At 41.2% G+C, this 14,635-nt stretch overlaps 1 protein-coding gene across 1 annotated transcript in view; it reads left to right on the forward strand.

The window, feature by feature from the left end:
• The window catches only part of mRRF2 (mitochondrial ribosome recycling factor 2), a 112,840-nt gene that overhangs the window by 82,025 nt on the left and 16,180 nt on the right, over window positions 1–14,635 (forward strand). The window contains exons 4-9 of the mRNA XM_067759021.1: window positions 5,548–5,840; window positions 5,904–6,270; window positions 9,374–9,596; window positions 9,672–9,987; window positions 10,056–10,266; window positions 10,340–10,553. Coding sequence (XP_067615122.1) covers window positions 5,548–5,840; window positions 5,904–6,270; window positions 9,374–9,596; window positions 9,672–9,987; window positions 10,056–10,266; window positions 10,340–10,553 — 1,624 coding nt within the window. The remainder of the gene's footprint in view (window positions 1–5,547; window positions 5,841–5,903; window positions 6,271–9,373; window positions 9,597–9,671; window positions 9,988–10,055; window positions 10,267–10,339; window positions 10,554–14,635) is intronic.

The following is a 14,635-nucleotide window of genomic DNA, read 5'->3' on the forward strand; positions in this document are numbered from 1 at the left end:
TAACTACAATTGCACAATTGTATAGCTTCTCTCATTGCATACTTTCAGGAGTATCTCAGATATATGCATGTGTTTGTGCATTGACTCTCCGCTGCTCGTATACGTACATGGTACATATGTGTAGACGCAATTATTGTTTCGTTTATGTAGATACATAATGATTGAATTGTTGATGTGAATTCATTCACTGCTTAGCATCGGCTTAGAGATAGCAGCACCCCTTATTTTTGCTAATATTCGTAACAATATAAATACAATGCTGTGAAGCAAGGACTTCGTCCGTGCAGGAACCCCTAGTAACAGCGAAAAAAATGCCCGCTTACATATCAAACTCATGGAGAGTGTCGTGGGATGAACCTTAGGAAGTATTATGGCCTGTCCGTATTCAGACGAGTATCGAAGGATATATATTGGTGAGATGTAGGAGCTATAAGCAGAGGAAGCGGAAGACGTCCATTGAATTAGGAGAAGCAGGCTGGAGAAGACTTTATTTCCCTTGGTGCTCCCAATTTGAGCAAGTTACCGCGAAAGACGTATAGCTGGGGCGACTAGTTACGCAACGGCCAAAATTGCCTAGGCGGTTAAGCGAAATTAGGTACGCTTGTCGTAAGAGGCGACTAAAATACCAAACTGATTTAAGGGGTTGAGTAGCGCAACCTTTTCAAGGTGTTAAATAAAAAAAAAATAAATGTAAGGCGCGATAACCTCCGAAGAGATCTAAGGCGAGCTTCTCTTCCAATTTGCGTCGTGCTTCTCTTGATTTTCCCTACAAATTGGCCGGACGGGACCTACATGTTTTATGCCGACTCCGAACGGTATCTGCAAGGCAGATGAGTTTTCACTGAGAGCTTTTCATGGCAGAAATACACCCGGAGCGCTTGCCAAACACTGCCCAGGGGCGACCCCGCTTAGAAAAATTTTCTTCTAATTGAAAAACCTTATTTCTAAAATTTTGATGTTGCTTTGCCCGGGGTGTGAACCCAGGGCATACGGTGTGGTAGGCGGAGCACGCTACCATCACATCAAGGTGTTGCCAGCGCAAAATATAGCTTCTCCAACCCAATTGTCAACTCCACCTATCCGTGGCGAATCGTGTCTCTCTAACAGCCGAGGTTCTAGCGATCCGAAGTTCCTCATAGATCTAGGGGGTGGGAGGGCGGTATGGCCTTGAAGGTTTCATGTGGTCATACTAAATCGTTCCCGATATGGTCGGGCTGCTGCCTTAATGGTGCTTCTTACCGGAACGCACCGGATCTGCATCTGGCAAAGGACCATCAACATCGATAATATTCCCCAAAGCCTTCGGGGAATGTCTTTACAACAACATGATGATGAAAAAATCAACAGACTCGAAGGTACGTGCCAAAATATGCGTTTTCTTAGCAGTCAGGCAGGTACCAAAAGATAAAATATTGTAACGAATTTGCTTGCAAATCCTCTTATTTGCAATCCTCTGCTAAGTTCGAATCACTAAACTGTTGAATAAATAACTCCAATTTGTAATAATGCAAAATGGCCTTTATTAAAGTACTTCACAATAACAAACTGTGCAACGAATAGCTTGCTTAATAACCACACTGATTGATAGCTCAATGAAACTCTACTATTCAAAATAACACTGCTATTGCTCGCTAGATATTGTCTTAATCAAACTGCTTGACAACTCAAATCAAACTGAATTACATTTTACTCGCTTGTGCCGCTTTTATAGTTTACGCTGCATACATCTAGGCTCTTCTGTTTCCAGAACTTACCAACTATTTCGAGTGTTTATAGTTCTCATATAGTTTCTACTTGTTTACAATTTTCTACTTTTCAGCGTCTCTCAGATATATGTGAGTTTGTAGTTTACAGTCTCTCGCACACACATAGGCGTATAAGTAAATGCATCTGTGTGTGACATCTCTCGGCTGCCTTATATATGTGTATACATGATTTGATTATTGACGTAAACATCGCTTAGCATCGCCTTAGTGATGGTATAGCTTAGGGATGCTAATATTCGTGACACTGCCCTCCACCTAAGTCTGATCGTCCCGATCAGACAAATCTCTCGATCTAAACGCTGCTAGCATCGCCAAATGTACCACTCTTCTACTCCGTGGTTTCTCAATGCTTTGTATGCGGTAGATGGTATCACTGATCTTCTTCACAACCTTGTACGGGCCTTCCCAACTGCACCGAAATTTGGATGGAACACCTTTCCGCCGGTGAGGGTTGTATAACAGTACCAAATCTCCCGCCAAGAAACCTTTCGAATTATTTTCCTTGTCGTACCTGTGTTTCATCTTACTATTCATTATCCTGGATCGTTCCCTCGCACTCTGTTGCTTGACCAATGAAGAACTACTTCGCAGAGCTTGCGCTGGACGGATTTCCTTTGCATAATCAGTATCGTTCCGACGCTTCACAACAGTAGTGTGCCTTGGCTTGAAACCACCCTTGCATTCTTTCTTCGTTTCAGTACGTCCGTTAGGGCTTTTCAATGCCAGTGTTTCTCTCACAGGTACCTTCGGTTTTGATTTGTTTGGCCCATTTGTTCCATCAACCTTTACCTTTGAATTTCGTGGCCTTCGTCGAGTCTTCTCCACCAGTACCCGATTACTGCTGAACCCTTTTTCCAAACTAAAGTTAAGTGGCACATCTTGGTTCTCATAACACATCACCCTTCTCTGCATATCGATCTTGATGTCATGGTCAACCAAGAAATCCACTCCCAATATAACTTCATCAACAATCTCCGCCACAACAAATTTGTGTAGAACCATGACCTTCCCAATCAATACTTCACATATCACTTCTCCCTGAACTTGGTTATACTCGCCAGTGACCGTACGCAACTTTGCTCCAGGTAACGGTTTTACTCTCCTGTTGACCAAGTCAGATCGGATCAAGGAATGAGATGCGCCCGTATCTACAGTCAGTACTCGTTCTTTGCCATCCACATTCCCTCTGACGGTAAGACTGCTTGATTTCCTTCCAATTTGCGACACAGATATCACAGGGCATTTAATAGCCGGGGCAAGTTTTCGTTCTTTACATTCGACACGCTCTTGCTCATTTCCGCCAGCTTTGCGTTTACGGCCACCCACATTGTTGGAACTATTGGAATTGTTACTGCAATGACGTGCAATGTGACCTGGGTTACCGCACTTGAAACATTTCATAACTCCGGCATTTTTCTGTTGTGATCCCTTCAGAGCTTCCAAAATTGTATCTACCCACTCCGGCCTTTCTACTTCCACACGATGAGCTTTGTATGCTGGTTTACTCAATAATGACGCCGTTTCCTGAGTCAATGCATGGGATACCGTTTCAGAAAATGTTTGCTTTGGGTTCGCGTATGTGGCTCGCTTCGTTTCGACGTCCCGTATGCCATTTATAAAGCTCTGAATCTTCACTCTTTCCGTATATTCCACGGGTGCATCCGCATTTGCAAGATGAGCCAATCTTTCAATGTCCGAAGCAAACTCCTGCAAAGTCTCGTTAGCTTTTTGGTAGCGGTTTTGCAACTCAATTTGGAATATCTGTTTTCTATGCTCGCTTCCATAACGTCGTTCTACAGCAGCCATCAATGCTTCATAATTGTTCCGCTCTCCTTCGGGAATCGTCTGTAGGATTTCCGCTGCTGGCCCCTTCAATGTCACGAACAGTGCAGCAACTTTATCTTCCGCATTCCAGTTGTTCACTGCTGCGGTCTTCTCAAACTGTAGCTTGAAGACCTGGAAAGGAAGAGAACCGTCAAAAGATGGAGTTTTTACCTTCGTATTGCTCGCTGAAGCAGTCGGCCGATTAAGTTGCAATTCCTGTATACGACCCCTCAATGCATCCACCTCTGCCTCGAATTTTTCTTCAAACTGCGTTATTTTCTCGTCCATACGCGCTTCGAGTTTTGATGATATACGCGCCTCTTGCTCTTTCAGTTGTGTTTCCATCTTTGATGTAATCTGTGTCGACATTTCTGAAATACGTGTCTCATGTGTTTCCAGCTGGGATGCCATATATGCCTTCTGCTCTTCCAATTGTGATGTTATACGGGTTTCCTGCGATTCCAGTTGGGATATCATATACGTCTTCTGTTCTTCCATCTGTGATGACATATACGTTTTCTGTTCTTCCAGTTGTGATGACATGTTGGTGGATATTTGTGATGACATTTCTGTTATACGTGCCTCTTGCGCTTCCATCTTAGATGTTACTGTCGATGTTTGAGCAGTTATTGCAGCCAATATCATGTTCAAGTCTGTGCTGGTAATTGTCTGTGATGATTCGTTTTTCTCTTCAATTTTTGTTGTCTCCTCGCCATCAAGATGAAAGACATACTCTTCCACATCAATTCCTTCTAATTCCATTGCCTCTCGTAGTCGTGCCTGAAGATCGAGTTTAATGCCAGTTGTATTCAATCCACGGCTCTCCAACTCCTTCTTCAGTTGCGGGATCTTCAATTCACTTAACTTTGCCATGTCCTTGTTGTCCTCTGGAATTTATTCAACAATTCCTCTTCTGACACCAATTGTAACGAATTTGCTTGCAAATCCTCTTATTTGCAATCCTCTGCTAAGTTCGAATCACTAAACTGTTGAATAAATAACTCCAATTTGTAATAATGCAAAATGGCCTTTATTAAAGTACTTCACAATAACAAACTGTGCAACGAATAGCTTGCTTAATAACCACACTGATTGATAGCTCAATGAAACTCTACTATTCAAAATAACACTGCTATTGCTCGCTAGATATTGTCTTAATCAAACTGCTTGACAACTCAAATCAAACTGAATTACATTTTACTCGCTTGTGCCGCTTTTATAGTTTACGCTGCATACATCTAGGCTCTTCTATTTCCAGAACTTACCAACTATTTCGAGTGTTTATAGTTCTCATATAGTTTCTACTTGTTTACAATTTTTTACTTTTCAGCGTCTCTCAGATATATGTGAGTTTGTAGTTTACAGTCTCTCGCACACACATAGGCGTATAAGTAAATGCATCTGTGTGTGACATCTCTCGGCTGCCTTATATATGTGTATACATGATTTGATTATTGACGTAAACATCGCTTAGCATCGCCTTAGTGATGGTATAGCTTAGGGATGCTAATATTCGTGACAATATAATTTAAATCGGAGCAAAAAATTCACCTAGGTTAAGTCTCAGCAAATGCAGTTTATAACACCAGAGGCATATGTGACCCGGCCTATGAAAAGGTGGCTTATGACTCAAAAAAGAAATTGCGAGAAACAGCTGTTAACAGCTGTGTTTTGAGTCATAAGCCACTTTTTCATAGGCCAGGTCACATATATTGAAAAACCACATGGATAAATCGGCTCGAGCATAATTAGATACCTTAAGCAAATTCAATTCACATTCAACTCCTAGCAAAGATTTCATTAGAATTCGATTATATCAATTGGTTAGTTATGTCTTATTTTTTTGAGATCTCCATGTTTCTCTGGTCGATCGATTTATAATATTACTTGCATAACATAAGACCTATCGACATTTTTGAGATAGCCCTTTAAATTTTAAATTCCTTTCAACTTATAGAATAAACCTTTTGGACACTCCTGGCCATATTGACTTTACAATGGAAGTTGAACAGTCATTGAACGCTGTAGATGGCGTTGTTGTCGTGCTGGATGGTACAGCAGGAGTTGAAGCACAAACTATAACGGTATGGACTCAAGCCGAAAAACACCGTTTGCCAAAATTGATATTTGTAAATAAAATGGATCGTCCTGATGCGGATTTTGCGGCATGCCTAAAGGATTTAAAGGAAAAACTAGATGTTAAACCAATTTCGTTACAGTCACCACTAAAAGATGATAAAGGAAATTTGGGTAAGTAAAGGCATAACTTTTTTTAGTTAATTATTTAAAATAATGTTTCAATATGTTTTACAGGCATTTTTGATGTGCTAACACAGCAAATTTTAAGTTGGAACAGCGCTAGCATGGGTCGTGAATATACAGCATCACAACCATCAGATGCTCATATTGAAGAGATAAAAGACCAACGATATGCATTGATAGACAAGCTCTCTGGAATTGATGACGAATTAGCTCAAGCTGTTATTACCAACGAGAGTTTTGAGCAAGTTAGTAATGATATGATACAAAAAGCCTTACGTCGTTTAGTTGCTCAGCGTAAAGTGGTGCCTGTACTTTTGGGTTCGGCATACAAAAATGTAGGCATTCAACGTGTAATGGATGCAGTGATTGATTACTTACCAGCGCCATATGAACGTAACCAGCTATACGATTGTTTTGGGTAATACATACACAATACATATAGGACGCTCAAAATAGACTACTTAATTGACATCTTTTAAACGGTTATAGCCATCCAACAAGGCGCGCCAGTCGCTTCTTCGCTGGGTTATCTGGCGCCAATTGGTCACACCAAGGGAATATGTTTCCACCTAAACCTCACAGCGAAGTGGGGGCCGCCCTCTTCCTCTGCTTTCATATGCGGGTTCCGATAAAAATACTTGCTTAGCCGGAGGATCATCTTTCATTCGCACAACATGTCAGCCAGCTTGAATCTTCATGGGCACTTGCCTTCACCAACGCATAGAGGTCTTTCGAAGAACTTTTCTCTCAAACATTCCCAGATAGATATTTCAAATAATTATTGGGGTGACCACGCACTAAACACCTTGGTAGTTTACTCTGTTGTTGTTTCGCGATGAAACAAGAGATAACACGAATTGCCCAAACATAACTTAGTCGGCTGTGTTGTTGTTGTAGCGATAAAGGCACTCTTCGAAGGATTTGGAGAGTGTTATCGACGTTGATATATCCGGGACGTTCCGGTAACAAGCACCTTTAAGGTAAAAGCGCAACCATCTCGGTAACGATTTAATATGACATTGAATCTTTTAGGCTATCCCGCACCCAACCCCTAAGTTCGAAGAGGAACTTGGTATCACCAGAACCTTGGCTGCTAAAAAAATAGGATCCGCCACGGTGAGGTAGGTTAGGTTAGGTTGCAAGGGCTGAGCTGAACACTATGGTAACAGCTCACTACTTAGGCCACCAATGGGCCCATTGTAATACCCTATACGGTCTCAAAAGAGGACCCCTACCCTGCCTAAAGCGGGTCAAACCACCTCGTGGAAATTATAAATGTTGCCAGAGCCTTTACTTCATAGCAAGAGACCTCAGCGAGGTCATGTAGAAAAGGTTTACCGAGGATAGCCATCCTACGCCTACTAAGCGCTGGACAGTGACAGAGAAGGTGCTGGACGCTCTCTTCCTCTTCTGTACATCTGCAGCTGCGACAATAGTCGAAGGTCGTTACCCCCATTCTAGCACCGTGCGTGCCTATTAAGCAATGCCCTGTTAGAACCCTTATCAGGGACGATAGAGCTGATTTATTTAAAATCAGAAGCGCTTCTGTGCGCCCCTTGTCATATGAGGGCCAGGTTTGCCTGGATGTCTCACACGATGATATGGCTGACCATAGTCCATTTGCGATTCTTATAGTGCTTGTGTTCACACGAAGCCTGAAAGTGGCCATGGGTTTTGCCTACCGAATCATTTCCCGGAAGGATATGGTCGGTGGTGCCTCTTCTGGCCAGCTCGTCTGCTCTGCAATTGCCCTCAATATCCCTGTGCCCAGGTACCCATATAAGGCTGATACTGAAGTGCTGAGCCATCTCGTTAAGAGATCTGCGGCATTCAGTGACCGACTTTGCGTTGTCGACGAATGAGTCCAGGGCATTTAATGCGGCCTGGGTGTCTGAGAAAATAAACACCCGTTTACCATCCTTAGGCATAGACCCGAGATGGTTCACAGCCCTGTGTATTGCCAGCATTTCCGCTTGGTAAACACTACAGTGATCTGGTAGGAGGAAAGAGACCTCTAGACCTCCAGATCCGGCGAAAAAAGGCCTGCTCCCACCTTCCCGTCAAGCTTAGAACCATCTGTGAATATATTGATGGCACCCGGTACTGTATGTTGTCTGGTATTCCAGTCCTGTCGCGATGGTATATATATACTATAATTTTTAACGAAGACGTTATTTGGCGTGCAGTAGTCAGTGCGCACTGGTATTGGGACTGGGGCGCTCGTGCCCAGGATTGTCGCGTGTCCACTAGATCCATTTGACCAGAGACCTGTTTCCCTTATGCGTAGAGCGGCGCACAATGGCTGTATAAATCCGATGAGGTAAGTGAGTTTGACAATTGGGTTGGAGATACTATAAATTGCGCTGGCAACGCCTTGAACGAGTTACGCTACACCACGCCTTAAATCATTTGGGTATTTTAGTAGCCGTTTAAAACAGGTATATTCTAAGCCCCTTAAGCCGCTGGAAGGTATATCGCGACGTGTCCATCCAATAGGTGCGATCACTCACCTCATCAATATCCTCTAACGGAAACCCAAGGTAACTTGAAGTTTCAACAGCGTTGGACCAAATAGACATGCGTGTTACGAGGCGTTGGTACCACATTGCAATTGAAAATATGGTTGGTGTCATATGGAAACACATTACATGCAGAACATGCATTACCTATGTCGGGTTTGATTCTAGATAGGTAAGAGTTGAACCTATTACAGTATGCAGATCAAAGTTATGCCAGAGTGAAGCGGATCTCGCTGCGAAGACTGCTTTCCTCAACTACGAGTTTCGGTAATTTGACATTGAGAACGGGCATTTTCGGCACAGGACTTTGCCGACTCTTTGTGGATGACTCCATGGCCTTTTTGTGCCCTTTTCTTTTAAACGGATACATTATTTTGTGCGGGATTTCGTCGTAGTGCTTGCACAGCTGACTTCTTATGTTTCTGGAAGGCGGAGCCTCCTCAATCAGATGTCTGTAAGATGCCCAGGTTTCTGAGTTTGCAACACAATTTCGTCTAATATTCTTTTGAGCAAGTCGTTTTCATAAAGTTTTGTCTGCTAAAGCAATTATAGCCCCCTTAACTAAGCTTTTCATTTTACCATATTATGAAAATATGATCTTAAAACGACTGCGGCCAGACTGCCTTTTTGAAAATGCTCTATCTAAGTAAACTTTTGAAAAATTACCCTTTATCAGTTCTTGTTACAAAAATGCCCTGTCTGAGCATAAAATAATCAGTAGCATATAAACAAATAATTGCATTAGATAGGGGAACAACAAATTATGAGATAGGGTGACATTCCACTCAGCCATCGATATGATGTGATCGTCATTTGATGTATGATGTGATATCGTCATATGATTTGAAATTTTTAATTTAATACCTTCGATGTGATTTTTTTATTTAACTCCATTGCTTGGAAATCGGTTATTTCTTATGGAATTTAATTAAAATATTTGAAATTAAGCATATTCTATTTCAAAAATTAAACTTTTTACTCTACATGTATAAATTAATATAGCGCAGATTTTGTGGGCAAGGTTTTTAAAATCGTACATGACAAACAACGTGGGCCGCTTACACTCGTGCGGGTCTTTCGTGGTGAACTTAAGAAAGGATCACGGGTGATAACCACACGCAACAGTGCAGAGGTTGTAAGCAAAATTTTTGAGCCATTAGCGGACGAGTATCGAGAAATTAATGGCGTGTCAACAGGTGATGTTGCAATCTGTGCTGGTTTAAAGGTAATACTTACCCTTTGCTCTAATATATTATTTCCTTCTTTCTGTGCTCATACTATTTTCATTCAACTCCTCCAGCACACAATTACTGGTGATTTGTTGACTACAAGCGCTTCAGCATTAAAAAACGCACAAAAACGTTTAGAGCAAACACAGCAGTTACATGAAAGTACCAAAACCCAAGAAGAGAGTGGTGACACCACCGATGCTACGTTAGTAAGTGAAATCTTTGCTACAGAACCACAAATACCAGATGCAGTCTATTTTTGTTCAATCGAACCACCTAGTTTAGGAACACAAAGTGCCATGGAGGCAGCCCTAAAGCAATTGCAGCGCGAAGATCCAAGCTTACGTGTAAATTATGATTCTGTTACAGGACAAACTGTTTTAGGAGGTATGAGATTTGTAAATTCGCACGGCATCACTGCTATACTAAATGTGCAAAGAAAATTACCTCTGCAGGTATGGGAGAACTACACATGGACATTGTTAAATCTCGCATACTTACCGAATACAAAATCGATGTGGACTTGGGACCTTTGCAAATTGCCTACAAAGAAACAATTGATTCATCAGCAATGGATACTTTCCAAACTGAGAAAGAAATAGCTGGTAGCAAGCAAAGTGTTACGATTACTTTGGAACTTTTACGTGGCCAAAAGGAGGCATTTAGGTAATGTAGCGGTTATGCTTTTGTACATTCAAATTAATGTAATATCAAATTAAGCTTTGTTCCTTTTTTATAGCTTGGATAAATGTGGTGAGAATGCTGCGAATTTAAATTTAATCCGTCCGCGCATGTTGCATGTAATACGTAAGGGCGCATTAGCGGCTTTGGAACGTGGGCCACGTATGGGTGGTCAGGTTGTTGAAACACAAATACGCTTGCACAACATTACGATAGGACGTGGTACAGCTGATTCATTTGTGATGGCCGCCGCTGCGCAATGTGTACAAAAGGTAGTCTTAAAAAATAAAAATGAATGAGAGTCGCGATAACCCCCGAAGAGATTTTAGGCCGGTTTCCAATTTTCGTCGCGCCCCTTTTAATTTTTCCAACAAACTGCTTTACGCTGACTCTGAACGGCAGATTAGTTTTCACTGAGAAGCTTTCCATGGCAGATATACACTCGGAGTGCTTGCCAAATCACTGCCGAAGGGCGACCCCGTGTAGAAAAATGTTCTTCTAATTCTTCTTGTTTCTAAAATTTTGATGTTGCTTTGCCCGGGGCGTGAGCCCAGGATCTTCGGTTTGGTAGGTGGAGCACGCTACCACCATACCACGGCGGGCGCCAGGTAAAGTCTTACTACATAATAAATGACCCGCAGCTTGATTCTAGATTCATTCCCTAGTTCAGGCACTTACAGCAAGTAGGGCATCTTCTTAGTTAAGGCACTGTTCAACCATGTAAAGAACGAAGGAATTGGCGTTAACACAAAAGTATTGTCTAAGCACTCGAATTATATCTTACATGTTCCGATCAGGCCTAACGTCGAAAAAATTCGGAGTGTTTCTGAACACGAATTATTACACATTAAAGCTTAAGACAACAACCACGTGGGATTCAAGGGGTGGGGAGTGAGGGATGGCCTTGAAGGTTTAATGTGGTCATATAAATCGTTCCCGAGATGGTCGGGCTTGTACCTTAATGGCACTTTGTTACCGGAACGTGCCGGATCTATGTATATCCGGCAAAGGACCATCAACATCGATAACACTCCCCAAAGCCTTCGGGGTGTCTTTATCGTTAATAAAACAACAACAATAACCACGTATATGGAAATAAATGTTTTTGTTTGTAATTTTCTGGTCAATTGGCATTTACTAAGGCCTACCTAGGCTCTTTTGACCATTAGCGTTTGGTGCAAATAAAAACAAATGATTTCACCATTCCTGCCCGACGTTTCGCTAGTTTCTTTAGCTTTTTCAAGGGTGAACTGTGTATTTTAATAACAAAAGCAATACATTAATATAAAAAATGCATCTTTTTAGCGGCAAGTTTGCAGTTTGTTGACTATAACTCTCACAAGAGTTTCGCTCAATTTTTGCAATGGGGTGCATTCTAGAAAGGAATTGAGATATAGCAATAGTTGCTACCTCTTCTAGCTCTGAATATGGCAAAAGACTAATTTTAAGGCCGGTTCCCGCTACGGAAGTCTGAGGTTATATCAATAGACTCAAATGCCACCTGCCAGCAATCCTTTGACATAAAGCATATCTTAACATAAAAGCCATGTTTTTATTGTAAAACTACTTCTCATTGGTTGCTACATCCAGTTATGGAAATGGAAGGTGACGACTGAAACTGAGGTGGTATGCCTATACTATAACATAGACCCGGCTGACGTGGAACCGACGACATGATAACAGATCCTCCTGTATATCTGCTGAATTAAAACAGGCCGCACCCTGCACTATAAGTTTGCACGTTCCCACACATTCACTAGAAGACACTTTTGTCCATTATTAATTTCCTCCAGTGAATGCCAACCAGATACTTCGTAATTAAACTTATTCCACCTTTCCTACCTCTGCCATCTTACAATCATCCCGGTTTTCCACAGCAAGTTCATTGATCTTAATTATTTCTCATTTTCCTCGGTATATAACCAGTGGTGGCCGAACCAAATTGTCCATGTCGTTAATATCTATATCGGAATATTTCTTAGCGATCACATCGCAATTTTCTTCCCTTTAATATTGCTCTGTCTGAAGACAAAGCAAAGGGAAACATTGAGATCTCTTAGGATGGGCGAGGCTCTAAATCTTCGAAAATAGTGCTGCCAGAACAAAAATGGCACAGCGCAAATTTGACAAGGGTAGTCGGGATAATTATTTCAATACACATTAATTATCCACCCTGTCCAGAAATCAACAAAACAACATCAATCGTTACATTACGGATTCAGGTCGTTGATAAGCGCAATTCACAGCTGCCGCAACCAAATTGTCAACCTCATTTACGAGAGGCGAATCCTGATACAAATATGAATGTATCATACACATATTTAGCAGGCGAGACTCTGGCGACCCCTAGTTCCTTATGGAATTAGAGGGTGGGCGGGTGTTGTCTTGAGTGGAATTGGCAACAACAATTCGGAATTAAACGCGATTTAATTAGATAAATTATACTTTATATTGAGCAGCAAAAGTGTACGTGTTGTAGCTTTATACAAAAAGGAAAGAAAAACGTCTGATAAAAGGAATTACAATAGTAGTAGTACATAGCAAAGGAATGAATGTAAAATCGAAACATTACTGAGTGAACATTATGATATGAAAATGAAAGTAACTTGAATGCGCTGCGGAACGTAACTTCCGATTGTGTTCGTTCCAACACTTCTCCTCATTCAAATGAAACCAATTTGCATTTTCTTCTTAATGTTTTGATTCGATTAGATGTCAATGGTTTAGTCAACATATCCGCCACCATCTCCTCCGTAGGACAATATGTGCATTTGACGGTTCCTTTGTCGACGTGATCTTTGACGTGGAAAAAACGTAGATCTATATGTTTTGATCGCTCTTCTTTCGGTAGATTTAAGCAGCTCTGGTTATCTTCAAATATAATTGTTGGATCATTTAATGGTAAATTAAAATCTTCTAAGATGCGTCGAATCCATTGCGCCTCCTTGCATGCCTCGGATAAAGCAATAAACTCCGCTTCAGTGGACGAAAGAGACACACATGTTTGTTACTTGCAACTCCAGCTAATGATGCCACCAAACAGTATCGAGTCTGCTTTCTCCACAATTCGCGTCAGCATAACCAATAAGTTGATTCTGTTCATTTGCCATATCGAGCAATAGTGATAGGTTCGCAGTGCCCTTTAAGTATTTTAGTACACGTTTGAGTTCATTCCAGTCTTCTTGGTTCGGTTTGTTGACCTTCTGTGCCAAAATTGTTACAGCAGCTGATATGTCTGGACGTGTGTTCACAGACACGTATAGTAAACAACCGATCAGTCGCCTATATTCATCATTGATGATGAGTAATTCTGATTCGCTACCCTTCCCGTATGAAATGTTGATTGGTATTTCCGATATTTTTGCATTTTCCAGCCCAAAGTCCTTTACTAGGTTTGTTATATATGATGGTTGGTTGATTGAGTAAATTTCGTCTCGATTTCTGCTCACTTTTAGTCCCAGGTAATTTGATATTGCTCCAATATTCTGGATTTCAAATTTGGATGAAATTGTACGTACGCATAGAATTAGCAGATCATCGTATTTGCTTGCAACAAGTACGTCGTCAACGTATATTAGTATGTGGCACGATTTTTCTCGTTTTGTAAATTTGTATAAGCATGGACGTTTTGACTCTGAATGAAATTAGCGTCAATTAAAACTTGATGAATTGTCATGTTCCAAACTCTTGCTGACTGCTTTAAACCACATATACTCCTCCTCAAGAGACACACTTTCCTTACCTTTGGTTGCAAATCCCGGCGGTTGCTTCATGTATATTATTTCGTCCAGCTTCCTGTTAAGAAACGCTGTTTTTGCATCTAAATGGATGATCTTTAAATTCTCATTTGATGCAATGACAAGTAAAGTTCGAAATGTAGCTTGTTTTACGACCGGAGCGAAAACTTGATCGTAGTCTGTGCTGAATTTTTGAGAAATCCCTGAGCTACAAGTATGGCCTTAAATTGTTGAGAATTTTTACCGATTTTTACTTTGTACACCCATTTACAACCTATAGCATGACGATCCGCGGGCAGTTCAACAAGATCCCCTGTGTAATTTTCCGTTAATGACTTTATTTCGTTCTGCATTGCTGCTATCCATTCCTCTCTGTGATGAGTGATAGCTTCGTTATAATGCTTCGGTTCCGGTGATTTCCTTTGATGAACGATGTCAATTTCTTCAATTAATTTAAGTGGTCGGATAACCTTAGTTGTCCGTTGTGACCTGCGCAATGTCTCCGTCATATTTGGTTGTTCTTCAATATCTTTATTCTCTTCTTTTGCATTAACATCTGATGTGCTTTTATTTTCTTCTGTTGCGTTAACATTTGACGCTCTTCTATTTTCGATTTC

Source organism: Eurosta solidaginis, chromosome 1, assembly GCF_040869045.1.
Source record: "Eurosta solidaginis isolate ZX-2024a chromosome 1, ASM4086904v1, whole genome shotgun sequence".
Classification (NCBI taxonomy): Eukaryota; Metazoa; Arthropoda; class Insecta; order Diptera; family Tephritidae; genus Eurosta; species Eurosta solidaginis.